Here is a 17,954-nt window from a genome sequence, read left to right as displayed (position 1 = left end):
TTTGTATGTCTGTTAGCTTGTTTAGTTTACAGCATGATGACTTGTGTATGTTGTCAGCCATGTTTGTTTTGGGTATAGCTGTAGTTTCATACAGCTTGCATGTGGGAACTAAATGATGCTCTCAAGGATGTTGGCAAGAAAATAAACTTGAACAGAAAACATCATTCAATTAAAGTACAATTGTTTATTGACAGCACAAACTCAGACTGTGTGATTAGCGGCAGGAAAACTAGAAACTAGAACTAGTTAAATCGTGTGCAGGTAAAGGAATAACAGTTAAACACACATGGTATGAGACTCTCAGTCACAACACGAAGGCTGAGGTTCTCTTTTACAGATGTTTAATGCACGTGGACATCAACCCTGTAGAACGAAATAAACAGACCGTAAATAACAAACATCAGTCCCACATTCAATTACATGGAAAACACGCATACAACAAAATACATCCACATACCACTTTTACCTGCTTGTGAGCTAAGAGAGGGGAATATATCTTGAAGTCTCTTGATTGGATGATTATAATGGCAAAAGGAAACACATGAAATCTTTCAAAGATTCTGTAGCATCGTTCATCTCTTCATGCAGATCATATAACAGGAAGTGCCATACAAAGGCATGATGGGAATAAAATATAACATCACCAAAAGCTTTTAGGATAAATACGTCTTGCTCAAGTAATCAACAATTGAGTGTGGAAATCACAATTAACTTTATAAAAATAATCAAAGTATAAAATTATACAAATTAAACTGATAGAAGGTTACCGATTTAAGCCAGTATCTAAGTGCACAAGCGCCATCTAGTGGAAACATATAAACTCAGGAAGTTTTGTGATAGTAAATACACATGGTATGAAATGTACCACCACAGACCACCTATAAACATATTTTTCCACAAAAAAACTTATTCCAACTAAATGAAGGACATGAGCTTATGGGTAGCTGTGGGGGTTTATGGGTAAACAAATTAATCTCCATTTGACTAAAATGCAGAGAAGCATTACAGCTTAAATATTTACATTTGCAGCATTTAGTAGACGCCCTTAACCAGAGCACGTACAAAAGTGCTTAAAATATCAAGTAATGAATAAATCTACACTGGTACACAAGATCAAACCTAATATAAATATTACAATAGAATTCTACAAACTTGGAAAGTGCTAATTTAAGTGTTTCAGGAAGAGTTAGGTCTTCAGTCGTCGCTTTTTACTTTATTTACTATTTTATTTAACACACACACACACACACAAACACAGAGAGAGAGAGAGAGAGAGAGAGAGAGAGAGAAACTATAATGTGGATTCTATACAGGTTTTATACAATGTTTAATTTAAATAACTAGTTGCCTTGTTTGTAAATTGCATGCTCACAACAGATATTTTATTGTAATAAAACTTTATTTTTTTGCTTGCCTGTAGCCAGGAGGTGAAAACAGCAGGAAATAAGTATAATGATAATGTGTTCAGCAGATAAACAGAAGTGCTAATTGTAACAAAATAAGGCAGACGATAGACAAACACAAGCATAACAGTTTATTTTACATAAGAATAAATGTGAACTGATCAGAAAATCAGTATCAGTCAGTGTGTCAGCATGTGTATGTAATGTAGAGTAGTAATAGTTACATCAGTTCAAAAATAAGACAGTGGAAAATCCAACCCAAACTGTAAGTGCTGTATACTGTCAGGGAGCACCCTGCTTCTTCTCCCGTGCGCACCCCGCCTGCACGGAGCCTATCGCCATCATACTGATTTCGCAAACCTTTCTCTTGTTACACACACCTATATAAGCACTTCTCTCACTCCACTCCAGCGTCCGTTATTGTTTAAGTGTGGACTCAGTGTGTAACTCTGCGAATCAGTTATTAAACTCTGTTTGCTGGTGATTTCGGCTTCCGCCTCTATCACTGCCGCCTAACATATACAGATGAGTGTGTCATGAGAGAGCTGTGGTCATGTGACCATGATCTCCATCAACCTCAAATTCAGAATGGTCTTCAGTGCCCTTGTGGCAAATGAAGTCCCCTTCTCTCTCTTCTCTTTAGTTGTTACCAGGATGTAACTTTTCAAGCACCAAACTCATGAGATTCAGTTGTGAATGAAAACATCACAGACACAGTTACTAACACAGCTATGAGATGAGTCACATACACACACTATTAAAACATCCTCCATGTCTAGATAAAGACATCTACATTTTCCACCTGCTTTATTTTTGGCAATCTGAATTCTGATAACACATTTAAAGTAATGAGGAGAGACAAATAGTTTGTTTCATGATTTGAAGAAAAAATAAAATATATATTATTCTACTTTTGTTTATTTTAAATAATATTTTGAATCACCCTTTTGTCTTTTTTGACATGATCAGATTTCTCTGATAAACAAACAGTATTTTGGAATCTTTAATGCATCCAACAAATTCACTTCATAAACACTGCCTACATGAACTAAAGGCTCAGTATAATAGATTAATTAAATGTTACAATATTTAATCTTCATTTGAGTGTAGGATCATTACAGATACAACAAAATGTTTTCATCTTCTTTTTGTAGAGGTTCCTAATAAATTAATGTTCATAAAAATGATTCCTGTGACATGTGTTTTGTCTCTAACAGAAAAACCTGAACCTGATCTCACATCAGATCTTAAAGGAGCTGCACTGACAGGAAACTCAGTGACTCTGTACTGTACACTGAAGCTGCAGTCTGCTGGATGGAAGTTTTACTGGAGCAAAGACACACAGAGCCGTGAAACTGAGACTGAAACAAATCACTACTTGTTCAGATCAGTCAGTGTCTCTGATGGAGGTCAGTACAGATGCAGAGCTGGAAGAGGAAACCCAGTCTACTACACATACTACAGTGATGCACTCTGGGTAAATGTTACTGGTGAGTATGTGAATGAATTACACAGAACAAGTTTACAGAAGATCTGGGTAGAAACACAGTAAATTATATTTACACTCCTACATACAGAGAACAAATAGATTTTACCCAGTATAAAGCTCGAGTGTGAATAAGTGAAGAAGAGAAGGATTGAACTTTTATACTGTACAGAAGAAATGTATGTCTGTGTTTCATGATTTAACTTCAACACACTAAAACCTTTTTTCTACATATTTTTCACCAACATTAATTTTAATAAATCAGTGTCATAAATGTAAATATAATAACATTAATATATTTATTAACAGCTAAATCTGCTTCAGTGTCTCTGATCATCAATCCCAGCAGATCTCAACACTTTACTGCTGACTCTCTCTCACTGAACTGTGAGGACCAGAGAGACTCTACTGGATGGACAGTGAGACGATACACACTCAATCAGACAACTTTTAATTGTTCATCAGTTTTAGGATCTACATGTAACATCAGCTCCCTCTCTCCATCACACACTGGAGTTTACTGGTGTCAGTCTGAATCTGGAGAACACAGTGATTCTGTCAACATCACAGTACACAGTGAGTCTTTATCACTTCTCATCAGTAGAATTTAATACATAAACCAGATCTAACATAAAAATATATTCTTAATAATAGACATTACATGATATTTCTAATAATAAAATATAAAATCCTGTTTACTCTCCTCTGCTGAAATTTATTTTAATATTTGAAAATAATTGAGGAACTTGATATTTTACTGAACACAGTGTCAGTATCTACTCCAGATAAACAATTACATTAAACATTTCAAGACACGTATCTCTCAGTTTCCTTCTGTAAGTCACGGTTATAATAACTGCATCGTTGTAGTGGCATTTCTATAACCTGAGTTAATGATGAAAGCTTGTACACACTGTATATGTTTCATTCACAGCTAGTTTTTATTTTACTGCGGTGTTCTTCTAATAACAAAACTGAACACTAGAATAATTGTCATATTATTACTACATTGCATATTAAACAAAAGGCTTAATGACTGTCATTCATATAACCAGTGATTTCCTACAGTGCAGTTTGTTGTAGATTTAAATATACATTGATTTGTTTTGGTCATGTGACCTCTTTCCTGTAGTCATCATTTATAATCCATACCAAGTAGTAAATATAAATACAGATCAGGAGTCAGTACAGACATGAAAATCTACCATTCACAGATATTTTTATATAAATATGTATCCTAGATAGATATGTAGTGATGTGCAGCAGGTATGTACACAATTATATGTATTATTTTAAAAACTTACTACTAAAGCAATAAATATTAACCTTAAATCCTTTACACTTCTGTCTCAGACACATGCTCAGATCATTTATTTAGCTTAGCACATGTTATTATAGCTCCTAGTTACCTGATATAAAGTGTTCTTTATAGACGAGTCAGCATTTTACAATGTAATAGAATTGAATATTATTATTTTTGACTGCTATTGTCACATCTTCCACAATCTTCTGGTCTTAAATATGTCAGTTTGTTTCTACAGCAGTGTCACATGGAACAGATCATTAGAGGTCTGAATGTTAAATTTATACTTTTACACACTTTGTGTTTTTATTGTTGCTTTTCTCTTTCCTACAGATGGTGATGTGATCCTGAACAGTCCTGTCCATCCTGTAACTGAGGGAAATCCTCTGACTTTACACTGTTTATATCACAACACAAAGATCTCAACTGGTATTGATTTCTATAAAAATAATTTAATTCTCCAGAATCAGACTACAGGAGTGATGACCATCAGCAGTGTGTCAAAGTCAGATGAAGGTTTCTACCACTGTAAACATCCAGAGAGAGGAGAGTCACCAAAAAGCTGGATTTCAGTCAGAGGTGAGAAATTATTCATATATTCATCTAAAATACTCTTCAGACATCAGAAAATATTCATGGCTTTAGTCAGTTACACTTTTCAAGCTACTTGAAAGTGAGTAAAAATATATATTTTTTTTTGGAATTTATGGTGTAGAAATTAATAAATGTTAAAATAAACATTAGGTTGTAGGTGAAGTATGTAGAAGAGAGAAATATGCTGAGTGATTATCAGTGTGGTTGGTTTAGACTCTGTGTTGATGAGTATCCATCAATAATCATAATACATTTCAGGCCTGAATACTATTTATTAAAGCCCACATTAGACACTGTACAGACAACCAGCTACAGTCTGTGACTAACCTGAGAAGTGTGAACCTGCCCATCACCTCATGTTAAATAATACAACACTGTCTGATAGAAAGTGTGAATTTTACAAACTAAACTGTATTAGGAGATTATATAATTTTTTCTACATAATCAATAAGAAGAAGCAAATATATTTCTTCTAATAATTTTCCTAATGCTCTATTAAATGTTCCAAAAATGATCATATTAATTTATAAAAAGTTTCTCACACTTAATAGATGGAGAATTGTATTTCGGCATTTAAATATAAAAGTAAAAAATTACCAGCAAATTAATGCTTTGTATAATTGTATTTATATATTTATTCATATCAGTATTTCTCTCTCCAATGTAAACAGGTTCTGCAGCGTCACTGTCGGTTCTGAAGCTCCTCAGCAGTGCAGTAACAGTTTCTGTGTATGTGCTGGTGACCTTCATTCTGGCAGTGAAATGCTACAGAGCTCAAAGTAAGAATCTTCATTAACCATCACATAAAACCCTCACATTTAATAAGAGACTCATTTGAAGTGTTCATGATTGTGTGTTTTACAGCTGAACCTGATGATAACAGACCATACAGAGTGATAGAAGCTGAAACATCTTTCTGAGTGTTAAATGGCAGGTTTTTATTTCATAATTTAGCTTTTACATAACAACAGTTCCAGTGTAAGAGAACACATTCTGTGAGGATTTGGACTTGTTTCATTAAAGCTGTTAAACCTGTGATTAAACCTGTTACCATCATGAGTGAGGATTTGAGGTCATGGACGACTACAAGTTCTTGGGAGTTCACTTGAACAGTAGATTGGACTGGAGGACCAACACGGACGCTGTGTATAAGAAGGGTTTGAGCAGACTTCCTGAGGAAGCTCAGATCCTGTATGCAGCAGGATGATGGGAATCTTTTATCAGTCTGTTATGGAAAGTGCTCTTTATAGTGCTGTGGTCTGCTGGGGAGCAGCATCAGTGTCAGGGATGCAGGCGAGATCAATAAAATCATCCGCAAGGCTGAATACATAATCAGACACAAACTGGACAGATTGGAGACAGTGAGGGACAACAGGTCACTGAACAAACTCCTGTCAATCATGAAAATCCTCCCACCCACTACATGATTCCATACAGAGGCAGTGGAGTTCATTCTCTAACAGACTGATTCAGCTTCCCATAATTCACTGTTATTTTACACACATTCACTGACAATTTGCACATTTTATTTTATTTTGAATTGTAAGTTTGCACTCTTTATGTAGCAGCATCTGTAATGTTCTATTATTTGTATAAATTACTATTAAGTGTCTGTCTGTAACTATAGAACATCACTGCTCCCTCATTTTATCTTCTCTGTACTTTCATTTACTGCATTTCCTTCGTGTGTACATGTTTTTCTGGTGATGTGAAATCGTGTGCAAGTTCCACTGTATGTCCAGAATTTTGGTCAAGAAACTGTATGCAGGAGAATTGTTGCTTTGCCCCTTTATTTCACCTTTAATATTTTCAATTCTGAATTTTTGGATTGTTATTTTTGTCCTGCTGTGTCCAACTCTTACACTGTCAACCCGAGTTCGAGCCAAGAAACTATAAACCTGTGGAACTTGAACACACTGCGGGAACAGGACGCAGGCAGCAGTGACTAACATGCAGAGAAAACACATGGAGGAAGCACTGAGGACCTCTAGTGGCCAAATCATGAACATCTTAATCCCGACAATATTCATGTACATGCTGTTAGTAAATACAATTTAAGTATTTCTGATATATTGTTTGTATAACTTTCCTTTCATTTCCACATTGTTCTTTGTAGCTATATCTATCTATCTATCTATCTATCTATCTATCTATCTATCTATCTATCTATCTATCTATCTATCTATCTATCTATCTATCTATCTATTAATATTTTATGCTCTAGATATTTACTCAGGGATAAATGTGCAGTGTGTAATATTTGTAATTAAATGGGACGTTGCCTATTATTTAAATATCTTAAGTTCCTGGGCATTTAAGTTTGGTTTGTGATTTTCTGTAACTGTTTGCTTTTGTTTGTTTTAATAAAAATAATTTACTGAAAAAAGTTTATTTTCATTTATTTATTTTCTTTAAATAACTAGTAGGAATTATCTAAACAAACTTGTACACATTAATTATGTATTAAAAAATACAAGCCTCTTTACTTTTATTGGGGGTTTACCAGAAAACAGAAAATATCCAGTTATGTAGTTTATTTAATGATCAGGTTTCCGTAAGTTTTAATGAGCATCAAATTTTTACATCTACATTTATTCTACATCTAATGCAGAGACTAAAACTTCGGAAAATCTTTAAACTTCTTACAGTCAGCTGTATTTATACTGTAAACCAGCCAGATTAATAATTATTTTATAATTTACTAAAACTGAATTAAATGATGTGGTGAGGTGAAGGGAGGGGAAGATAAACACTACTAATACTAATAATCCCCTAAGAGGAGTTTGATGAAGCAATGCGACTACACCACTTCTTTAAAGAAAGGGAAAGTAAATACCCAATAGAAACAGGGCACAAGGTTTGTTACTGTGGATGGTAAAGAGACATGAGGATCAATATAAAAGACAAAGTTTAATGATCTCACATACACAAGTAAAACATTCCAGTTGCTAAATGAAGGACGACTCAAACAAGACACTCATACGAACATCTAACATTTCTAAAGAGAACATAAAAAATGGTGCCATGCTTTTTTCTATGTAGAATTAAAACTCATTGTAAAATATTAGAACTCATTGGAGTATTTGGACTGCAGGAATGACAGACTGCAAGATCCTGGATGGGCGGCTTCAGAATAGATTCCTTGGAGCTCAGCTCGTCTGCCCTTCCCAGGATGAGTATCTGTACTTCTGCTCTTAAAGTGATAGCAGACTCTATTAAACAATTCTCTCCTTAATTTACTTTAAAACAAACAAACTAACAAACTTACTCAACTCTCTGTCGTCTCTTCTTTTTTACCAACGAATTGAAACTAAATCCGTGTACTTCAGAATCCAGCTCATGTACAAGACATTAAATCAATCAATCAAAAGCCCCAGGAGGTTTGAACTTCCTACTTGGAGCTCAAGCCCCACCCACTTGGAGCTCAAGCCCCCACCCACTTGGAGCTCAAGCCCCACCCACTTGGAGCTCAAGCCCCACCCACTTGGTTCTGTTTATTCCAAACTTCTTGTAGTAGACAAAAGCTATAAAAAGAGGATGGAACAGAGAAAAGCAGGAAGCTAACAGACTTGATTTAAAAAAAATAAAATAAAAAAAAAGTTACAAACAAATACACAGGAAAAATAAATACACTATAGCACTTCATTAAACTGCAGCATTTTCACATGATGAGGATTCTACAGTTTTTACTCACCGTGCTGATGATGCCGGTCTGCTGATAACCGCTGCTTCTCTCATCTGCTTTGTGTTGAAGGAAACTCAGGACACTTTCACTTCAGTTCACCAGAGAGGTTTATTAACAGTCTCACCACCATTCAACACTCCTCTTCTGTGGATTAATGTCAATAAGGAGATAAATCACTCGTGTGCACTTTGTGACACTGCATTCCTGTATAATACAACACTTGTTAACTGCTAACATCTCAGAAGCACATTAACACTGCATACATACAATAAATCCTCACATTCTAAATCTACTTACACATAAAACATACACCAGAACATCTCATAGTCTCAGAAGTGTTTACAAAGTGGAATCAAGTGGATTTCTACACTTAATAATCTTAATAATCTCTTTAATTGAAGAGCTCTCACAAAAGCCTTCCTCTCTCCAGCATATGCAATGCAAACTGACGAGGGGCGCGCGCTCACTTCAAAATATCAGTCCGAATAACAACAAGAGCGAATATCAAAATAAAAGTCTCTTACAGCAAACAGCAAAATGAACACTTATTACTCAAGAAAAAAACCCGGATATTATACAGCAATACAATAAGGATTTTTGTTAAAAAACAAATTATGTATTACATTTATATTGCACTCACAGCTTATTACATTGATGTGTTTTCTTTTCATGTGCTCGTGCATCACTGTGGTACTTTCATACCACACAAGCTCAGCTTTGCATAACGTCCAGGTACAGTTTCTTTTGTTGCTTTTAATATAAAATGTTCCCATACTTTGTATTATTTGGGACACACACTTTTTCCTGCTGCTGTTTGACCCTGTAATGTCATTTTCACAAGCAGCTGTGTATCTTACCATCACGCTAAACTGAAACATGAACAGCCCAAATAATGGATAAAGGCATTTGTTGACAAAGAATTTCATTATCGATTATACTCAATTTGATCAATTAGTTGTTGCAGCCCTAGTTTGATGGACAGTGAATATCAATAATTATCAAAAATAAATAAATAAATACATGTTGCAAAGGGTCGCCAAAACGTTTGAAATATTAAGGACCACTTTTACTAAACAGGCTATAACACATGAATGGAATAAGATCTTCACCAAACTCAATAAACGAGTAAATGAGCTCAATCTTTTGTCAAATAAAATAATTAAAGTGCTTGACCACTTGGTGGCGATATAAGATAGAAAATCCATATGGCTATAACTACACAACCATTTGTTCAATTGACCTGAAACATGTCATGCAGTGTCTGTGTCCAATGTGCCATACAGGTCTATGAGGACTTTCATGTAGCTCACAAACCATGGCTGCTATCGGCCAATGAATATGGATCACCTATTACACAAGGTTAACGGAGGTCGATTGGATTGAAAGTTGACAGGCAGGTCCATAAAGTGTTTTTCCTTATGAGCTTCAATGCCTTAGGTGCTTGAACCCTGCTAATTGCTCCTTGCAACTATATTTATTAATATTATTATTATTCTGCCCTAAACTAATATAATTACCATATTGGTCAAATGGGGCGCTACAGTCCAAAAACATAATGTCACACATTTTTGGCCATAGCTCGTACACTGTTTGTTGTACACTCAAAAGTTTTATGTCCTTGTACTTGGGTCAAAACAAAGAAATGATGTGTTTGCTCTACAAGTGGGCATGTTTGATGCATGGCCTCGAAGGGCTATAAGATTTTTTAAAGGAATCGCCACTTAGGGCAATTTCATGTTTTTTATTATATAAATGATTGTATTTTGCACGATTTTTCAAATATACACTCGATCTTCATATAATTTGATAGACCTCCTCATGATGTGCATTAATTATTCTCAATTATCTTAAAAAACTACCTTTGCTGACTAGTCCTAGGTTTTTTGCCTGATTGGGACCAAAAAAGTTGAACTTTCGACTCACCATCACAATGGATAAACAAAACATTTAAAATAGGCGGCTCACTTTTACTTAAATGATTATAACAATGAGATATTTTTACCAAACCCTGTACACCTATATATCAGATCTTATCTAATCTTTGGACAAATAAAAAAAGTTGCGTAGCTTTGCTACTTATTGGCTTTCTAAGAGGGAAGAAATATAAAAACGGCTATAACTACACAACTGTTTGTCTAATCACCCTGAAAAATGGCCTACAGAGCCACAAGGACATTTACCTATTTAAAAAAAAATGGCCGCAATTGGCCAATGAATTTAGAGCAACTATTACACAATGTTAACATAGTCGACCGGAACGAAACTCATTGGGGACGTTCCTAATGCATTCTTCCTTATGGTCTTCAATGCCTTAGTTGATTAAACCATGGTAATCACTGCTTGCAGCTATATTTTTGGTTTATTTTGTTTTTGTACCCAATGCTGTGGGCATCCTTTCTAGACCAGAGTTAAAAGGGTTCTCAAGAAAGAACTTGACTTTTTAACCATTTTTCTGAATGCAAATAGTAGTTTTGCCACTGTGTGTTTTCTTAGCTGATTTGATGAATGAAGTAGCCCTGATTCCCTAATTCTAAAACCCTTATTAGTGTTTTTCATTTGTAGCTATCTATGTAGGGTTTTTGCCTCCATTTATCATTAATCAGCTTATTGCCAGTGGTAATAGTGTTTTGTGTTGAAACAACGTTATTCTGATCTCCACAGCCAACTTCAGGTCAAACTGCTGTTTGTGTTTGTGGTGCTGCTTTTAGCTCTTGTGGTTTTTGTCTATTGTTTTGTTTTGTTTAGTTCTGCCATTTCTGTCTAATGAGTTGTATTTGGGTTTTTTTGTTTGTTTGTTTGTTTGTTTGGTGTTTTTGTTTGGAAGTGAGTGTTCTTACTTTTCTATAATTGAAGCAATTCCCTTCTTTCAATGTTTTCATTAACATGAACTTTTATGTGTATCAAGCTGTGACCAAGATGTGTAGCTAAATTTGCGTTTGGTAATTCTTCTGGGCAGAATGAACCTGCTGTTTTATTTGTGTAGTTTTAACATGTGACTTTTGTTTAACAGAACTTAGAAATAAAAAACAATTGTGGTTTGTTTTCTAGTCTACTTGAGCTGTATGACTTTAACCACTTAGAAAAGAGGAAATGCTCTGTCCTTCTCATTCTTAGAAAAGCTAAAATAAAATCAGACCACACATACACATGCCCTGCCCTGTTTCTGTGGCATGTGCTATCAGCACAAACACTATCAGCACTCAGTGATATGATGAACATAATGATAGACATTATAAAAATCTCTACAGTATCTTTTACTATTTTATGATGCATTAAACTAAACATTGAGCACAGAAAGCACATAACTTGAATTTTACCATGAACACTGTGATCTTCTACAGCAGCAGGAATCAAGGAAACTGTCACAAATTCCTGATCAGTGCAAAGAGTTTCTCCTGCAGTGTGGCTGCTGTGCATTCGGTTTACAGCATAAACATAATGTATGATATCATTAATGACTTGCTTTTTCATTTTATTTCATTTTTTTGTACTTTTTCTTTGTTACTTTTTAATTCTAGGCATGCTCATTATTGTGTGCACCTGTTCTCAGATTAGCCCATGATTTGTTTTCTTCTTATATACTGATTATTCTTACTGTCTTTCACATATTTCAAAAATGGAGTTAATTCACCTATAGTAACTGACTGCATGCAAACGTTTTTAGCACCACATACAAAAACCACACATCCCTCTCTCTCTCTCTCTCTCTCTCTCTCTCTCTCTCTCTCTCTCACACACACACACACACACACACACACACACACGTCACACATGGTATGTAAGAACAGGAAGTGTAAAGGTTTTAACACACACTTCTGTCAGTCATCATCGGTAGAACAGGATGGAGCTCCATCCACTCTGTGTGATGATCTGTGAGTTAATGTTTTCTGTGGGTTGTATAAAGTCTTTGGTTATGAATTAAGATTCCAATTAACAGGTTAAAAGTTCTGAAATCTGGTGCTGTTTGATTAATTTATATGTCTATAGAATTTAGAGTAAAAATACATGTTATTCTTTGTCTTGTGTTTAAATTCCACCCAATGCATTTTACTTGTAAAATATAAATCAGTTTTTAAACACAGTCTCTTTTAAACAAATATTTGCATGCTGGAGTCTTTTGTTTCTCCAAACATTAAAGCAGCTGATTATGATTTTAATGGCTGTTTTGTCCTGGAACTCTCTATATATTTAGGATTTAATCTTCCTTAATTTATTTTATATTTTGGTGATATTTCTTTACTCTGTAATGTGGAAAACATTGCTGGTGAATTTAAGTATTTAAGTAAATGATTATTTTTAATTAATAAAAAATGGTTCATGTGATCTTTTTAATGAGAGGAATAACAATAATAGTAAGAGTTTTAAGTGTCATGGCTTTGTAATGCTGTAATCATACTGGTATAGGAAAGGTATTTATTCCACTACATTTTAGAAACAGTAAGACTTTGTGTTTTTTGGTTTCTCTGTAACAATGGCAACAGTTGGTTTGTCATGAAAAAAACAAGTGTTTGTGACAACTACCTTGTGGTTTGTATGTTGTGGATTCACTCAATATACATGACCTTATTTGCTATAGTATAGAATTCTTATGAATAAACTAGCCCTGGTAATCATCAGCATATACAGTATTAGAAAGGAATGAACATTTAGATATTAACAATGTATCTGGTTTTTTTTTTTTTTTTTTTTTTTTTTTTAACAGCAACTTTTATTGTTTACTATCAATAATTTCTTATGTTTGTTTATTTCTTTCATTTTTTTACTTTTAGTGCTGACTGGACTCATCCATGGTGCACAAGCAGGTGATATATATATATATATATATATATATATTTTTTTTTTTTATTTGCCTACAATATGCATGTGACCCTGGAAGTAACTGGAGGAAGTGGTACCTCAGTGGTTAAGGTTCTGGGCAGATTGGGTGTTGGTGCCCTGTTATCGCCAACCTGAGACTTTTGGGCCCCTAAACCAGGCCTTTAACCCTCTGTTTATCCACCACCTTCATCTCAGTCTGTTCATTTAAAAAATAAGTGGCCATACAGTACAAATTTAGTTAAGATGATAAAATGTTACTCAGAGCTTAAATCAGATTTAAACATTGATTTAGTGAGTGAGTTTTCTGTCAGGGAGCGGGTGCAGTACAGACCAAAAGTTTGGACACACCTTCTCATTCAAAGAGTTTTCTATATTTTCATGACTATGAAAATTGTAGATTTACACTGAAGGCATCAAAACTATGAATTAACACATGTGGAATTATATATGGAATTATATACATAACAAAAAAGTGTGAAACAACTGAAGAATGTCATATTGTAGGTTCTTCAAAGTAGCCACCTTTTGCTTTGATTACTGCTTTGCACACTCTTGGCATTCTCTTGATGAGCTTCAAGAGGTAGTCACCTGAAATGGTCTTCCAACAGTCTTGAAGGAGTTCCCCAAGAGATGCTTGGCACTTGTATGCCATGTCCCACTCAAAGGTTGTAATCTATTAAAAACAAACTTGACTGGAAAATGTGCACACCTGTAAATAAACACTGTGAACTGAAGTCATATTGTAGGAAGTAAATTTGAGAAAAACAATCATAAGTAGTCTTTTCTGGACCTGGCATTTTATGGGGATGATAAATGAGTCTGTACAATCACATTCATGTTATTTAGCACTTGTGTATATAACTGCAACGAAAACTGCCCTTTTTGTCAATCTTTGTGTCATGTCGCTAACAGTCAGGTTTTTCTCTTTGCTCATGTATTTATTCTTGATTTTGTTTTGTGTAATTGTTTTATTTGGGTTGGGTGCACTTTCAATTCAACTTATTCGAACTTGCATCCACTTTCCCCGCTTTATTATACAACATTTATATGGGGTAAATTTTTTGTCCATAACTAAATGATGTGTTTTCTTTATTTATAGTTTTTGTTGGTTTACTTATTGACTCCCAGACCAAGTAAAGACTGGAGAAGGAGTCTGAAGTAAAGAATGTGTTCTGGTAGAGATTAGAGGTGAATGGAGATGTACTTGAAGTTGTATGCAATATTTTTGTGAGAATTAAGGAGTTTCTGTGGAATGTATGGAATAATAGCAAGTCACCACCTTCCTGCAACACTATATAACAAATTATGCAGCTCCATCATAACTATATTCAGTATAAGTTACTTGTGGGTAATAACAGGACGCAAGATTCAAGGATTTAATGGACTTAATATGAATAAGGTAAATTGGGATCTACAGACTGTAACTTAGATCTTCGGCTTAGTATGCAGAGATTTTTACTGTGTTCATATTGCTTTAATGATCTCTGTTTGTGTGTGTGTGTGTGTGTGTGTGTGTGTGTGTGTGTCTGTGAGAGTGAAAGTGAAAGTGAGCTTCTAGCATTAGAGTTTTTTTACCTTCGATATTTTGTTTCATTGCAAAAAATCCTTAAAATCTGACTAAAGATTAAATTACAATTATTTCAGAAATAAATATTAATTTTGAATCTAAAAACTTTCAGAACAGTAACTTGATTAATTTAATGGCTGAGACTTTTATTTTACATTGTGATCTACATTTCCTTCATCAGTAGTAATTGTTGAATAAATTAGTCCACATCTGACCATGCAAACTATTATATTTTATATACTGTATTTCATTTCAATAATGTTACTTTATATGTATATATTGATGCTGAAAATAATTTCATATGTTCAAAATAGTATTTCTTTTTCTTTTGACAGAGAGACCCAAACCTGTGGTGATTATAACACCTGGTAAACATGTGTTTAGTGGAGAGAAAGTGAGTTTTAAGTGTGAGCTACAGGGAGAAGGAGACACTGAGTGGACATACAGCTGGTATAAGAATAATAACAGAAATCCCCCATTCAGCACAACACAGGAGTTCAGCCGTGACTCAGTTACAGACTCTGACAGTGGTGAATACACCTGCAGTGGGACGAGACACAGTGACTCTCAGAGCTCAGAGATCAGTGATCCTGTTACACTCACTGTATTAAGTACGTGTTTGTTTTTCTTATTACTTTAATACATGTTATTACTTTTTTAATATATTTAAATTAAAGTATAAATTTCAGCTTTCAGATACAGTATCTTCTACACTATTTTTCAGTGAGCTTCACTGCTATGATTTGTAACTATAACTCACACGCATTATAATTACGTTATAGCTTCTGTCTGTTTACTTTTCATTTTTAAATCATTTTAAATCATCAGGCATTGACTTTTTTTAATTATTTGCAAAAACAGTAATCATCACATTTGAAAAGCATATGAAATATGACATATAAAAAACATACTCCACATAATAGTCAAGCTCATTCTGCTGTCATGATTCTACATGTTTGAAATAAGATTCCATTGTTTTACAGTTTCACAATGTTTTTTGTTTACAGTGTTCTTTCCCAGTAAAGAGTTGTCATTTTTACTGTAGGTCATGACGAATGCAGTTTGTAATGCAGGTTTTTTTAACTCAAGCAAAACATAATAATTTAGCGCATTTTACTTTAATATATACAAGCACACACCAGAACTAGAGCACATCTTAGTCCAACTCAGAGTCTTTGCAACACATCAGTTACACCAAAAGCCAAGACCAAAAGTCTCACTATGATACTATATGTTCCACAGTAATTTCATATTACATAAATCTCACAAACATTTATTCTATAAAATGTTACATATGGGTCCAAATACGTTATTAATAAGTTCAGTATTTCACTAACTGAAGTAATTTAGCAATAAAGATCTACTTGCATGGGTGGTAATTTCATTTAACAGTAGGGGGGGGACAATAAATATAAAATTTCTCATGAGCAATTTTTGAAGGGGGACACAAATAATAGTCAAATTGCACTTACAGTATAAATACACAGTGTCCCCACAGTGAAAAACTTTGTTTCTATCATTAATATTGTAGCATGGAGACTGCGTCAATTACAATTTTTGACTTTACATAAATTAAGTAAAACTACAAAAAAAAATAATAATAATCACAACAATAAAAACAAGAAATTAAAATAAAGGTTTAACATTTTATTTACAAATTAATTAAGTCAATTAAGAAAAGAATAGACATTGATTATAAAAATACAGTGGGGTCAGTTGGGACATAGCACAGTGCTCATTTAGTAAATGCACAGATAAACATTATGCTCATTGTGTGTTAATGTTAACATTATACCAAGTCGTCCCAAATAAAACACTGCATGGGAAACGGCTTTGGTGTGTTAGTGTCAGTGCACTATGCTACAAGCTATTGTAAACAAGCTAACGTTCACTAGATAAGTCATATTTTAATCGCTAATGTAGCAGATTCATGGAAAATTACATCGCTAATCAGCATTTTTGCCACAACTAATTTATGAATGAGTCTGCATCAACTACATTAAAGAGAATCGCTTTATTTAAAGTGAATAAAATACTCTAGTTAATGGAGTTGAACATTAATTGAGCCGCAGACACACACCTGACTTGTGTGTGTAGAGCAGGTGAGATGAACTGGGAAAGCAGGCAGTGGGTCAAACCACTGTGAGGAAGGGGAGGGGGAACTCAACTGTTTCTAAATGCACAATTATTTAGGTATACATACATATATTTTTCATATAATAGAGAATACATATAAAAGAGAGTGCGATTTTTTTAAATAATCTTTTTTTGGGGGGGACAACCCTCGGATGGGGGGACATGTATGATTTTATACATTCAAAATAGTATATATATTTTTCTTTTTTACAGAGAGACCCAAACCTGTGGTTATTACAACACCTGGTAAACAGGTGTTTAGTGGAGAGAAAGTAAATTTTAAGTGTGAGCTTCAGGGAGGAGGAGACACTAAATGGACATACAGCTGGTATAAAAAAGATTCCAGAGAGCAACCATACAGAACAACACAGGAGTTCAGCCGTGACCCAAGTAAAGACTCTGACAGTGGTGAATACACCTGCAGTGGGAGGAGACACAGTGACTCTCAGAGTTCAGAGATCAGTGATCCTTTTACACTCACTGTATCAAGTAAGTGTGTGTTTCTTATTACATTAATACATGTTATTACTTTGTAATATTTAAATTGTATCAAAAACCTTGTTCTCAGATTTGTTCTACACAATTTTCAGATAGCTTCATTGTCACTCATTTGTATCTACGACTCGCACTCATTATAATGAATAAATAATAATAAAATAAAATATAATACTAAATGTTCCCAGCACATGATCCATTAATATCATGTGTGTAATTAAGCATTTTGTGTTCCGATTTTCCAAAGTAATGTTTACTCTATGAAATCAAAAAATAGTTTGGTAAAGAGGAAAGTGCATCATGAACAGTGCCAATATAGTAACAGCTACTGTACATACTGAGAACTCTTACAGTACAATGGAATTCACATACATCTGGTTTTGCGGCACGTGCTTCCAGGTCGGCGGCCATCTTTCCATTTTTCCCGCACCACCCCGTATATAAGGACATTTAAAACAGGGGTCACC

At 34.3% G+C, this 17,954-nt stretch overlaps 2 protein-coding genes and 2 long non-coding RNA genes across 8 annotated transcripts in view; 2 read left to right on the top strand and 2 right to left on the bottom strand.

Moving 5' to 3' along the window:
- LOC124387535 (Fc receptor-like protein 5) overlaps positions 1-17,954 on the top strand; it is a gene marked incomplete at its 5' end in the record, with an annotated part of 205,314 nt that overhangs the window by 2,200 nt on the left and 185,160 nt on the right. Inside the window, 3 exons of the mRNA XM_046851946.1 lie at positions 2,621-2,893; positions 3,199-3,465; positions 4,526-4,771. Coding sequence (XP_046707902.1) covers positions 2,621-2,893; positions 3,199-3,465; positions 4,526-4,771 — 786 coding nt within the window. The remainder of the gene's footprint in view (positions 1-2,620; positions 2,894-3,198; positions 3,466-4,525; positions 4,772-17,954) is intronic.
- On the bottom strand, positions 170-1,122 carry LOC124387251. The gene is made up of 2 exons (XR_006926130.1): positions 467-1,122; positions 170-363 (listed from the first exon to the last, which is right to left on the bottom strand). It is a non-coding gene; the product is annotated as an uncharacterized LOC124387251 (long non-coding RNA).
- LOC124387247 lies at positions 7,678-8,984 on the bottom strand. 3 transcript variants are annotated; one of them, XR_006926124.1, is made up of 3 exons: positions 8,769-8,982; positions 8,481-8,615; positions 7,678-7,979 (listed from the first exon to the last, which is right to left on the bottom strand). It is a non-coding gene; the product is annotated as an uncharacterized LOC124387247 (long non-coding RNA). The 3 variants fall into 3 exon arrangements; XR_006926125.1 differs by having other exon boundaries at positions 7,678-7,974; positions 8,769-8,980; XR_006926126.1 differs by lacking the exon at positions 7,678-7,979 and adding an exon at positions 8,263-8,310 and having other exon boundaries at positions 8,769-8,984.
- LOC124387229 (carcinoembryonic antigen-related cell adhesion molecule 5-like) overlaps positions 12,324-17,954 on the top strand; it is a 184,165-nt gene continuing 178,534 nt past the window's right edge. For all 3 annotated transcript variants that reach the window (XR_006926117.1, XM_046851448.1, XM_046851447.1), the window contains exons 1-4: positions 12,324-12,343; positions 13,241-13,273; positions 15,192-15,467; positions 17,206-17,481. Coding sequence is in view for 2 of the 3 variants with exons in the window: in XM_046851448.1 (XP_046707404.1) it covers positions 12,337-12,343; positions 13,241-13,273; positions 15,192-15,467; positions 17,206-17,481 (592 nt within the window). In the remaining variant the exon portion in view is untranslated. The remainder of the gene's footprint in view (positions 12,344-13,240; positions 13,274-15,191; positions 15,468-17,205; positions 17,482-17,954) is intronic.

The sequence above is a fragment of the Silurus meridionalis genome, chromosome 6 (assembly GCF_014805685.1).
Source record: "Silurus meridionalis isolate SWU-2019-XX chromosome 6, ASM1480568v1, whole genome shotgun sequence".
Lineage (NCBI taxonomy): Eukaryota > Metazoa > Chordata > Actinopteri > Siluriformes > Siluridae > Silurus > Silurus meridionalis.
Note: the sequence above shows the minus strand (reverse complement) of the source record. Positions and strands in the feature narration are given on the sequence as shown.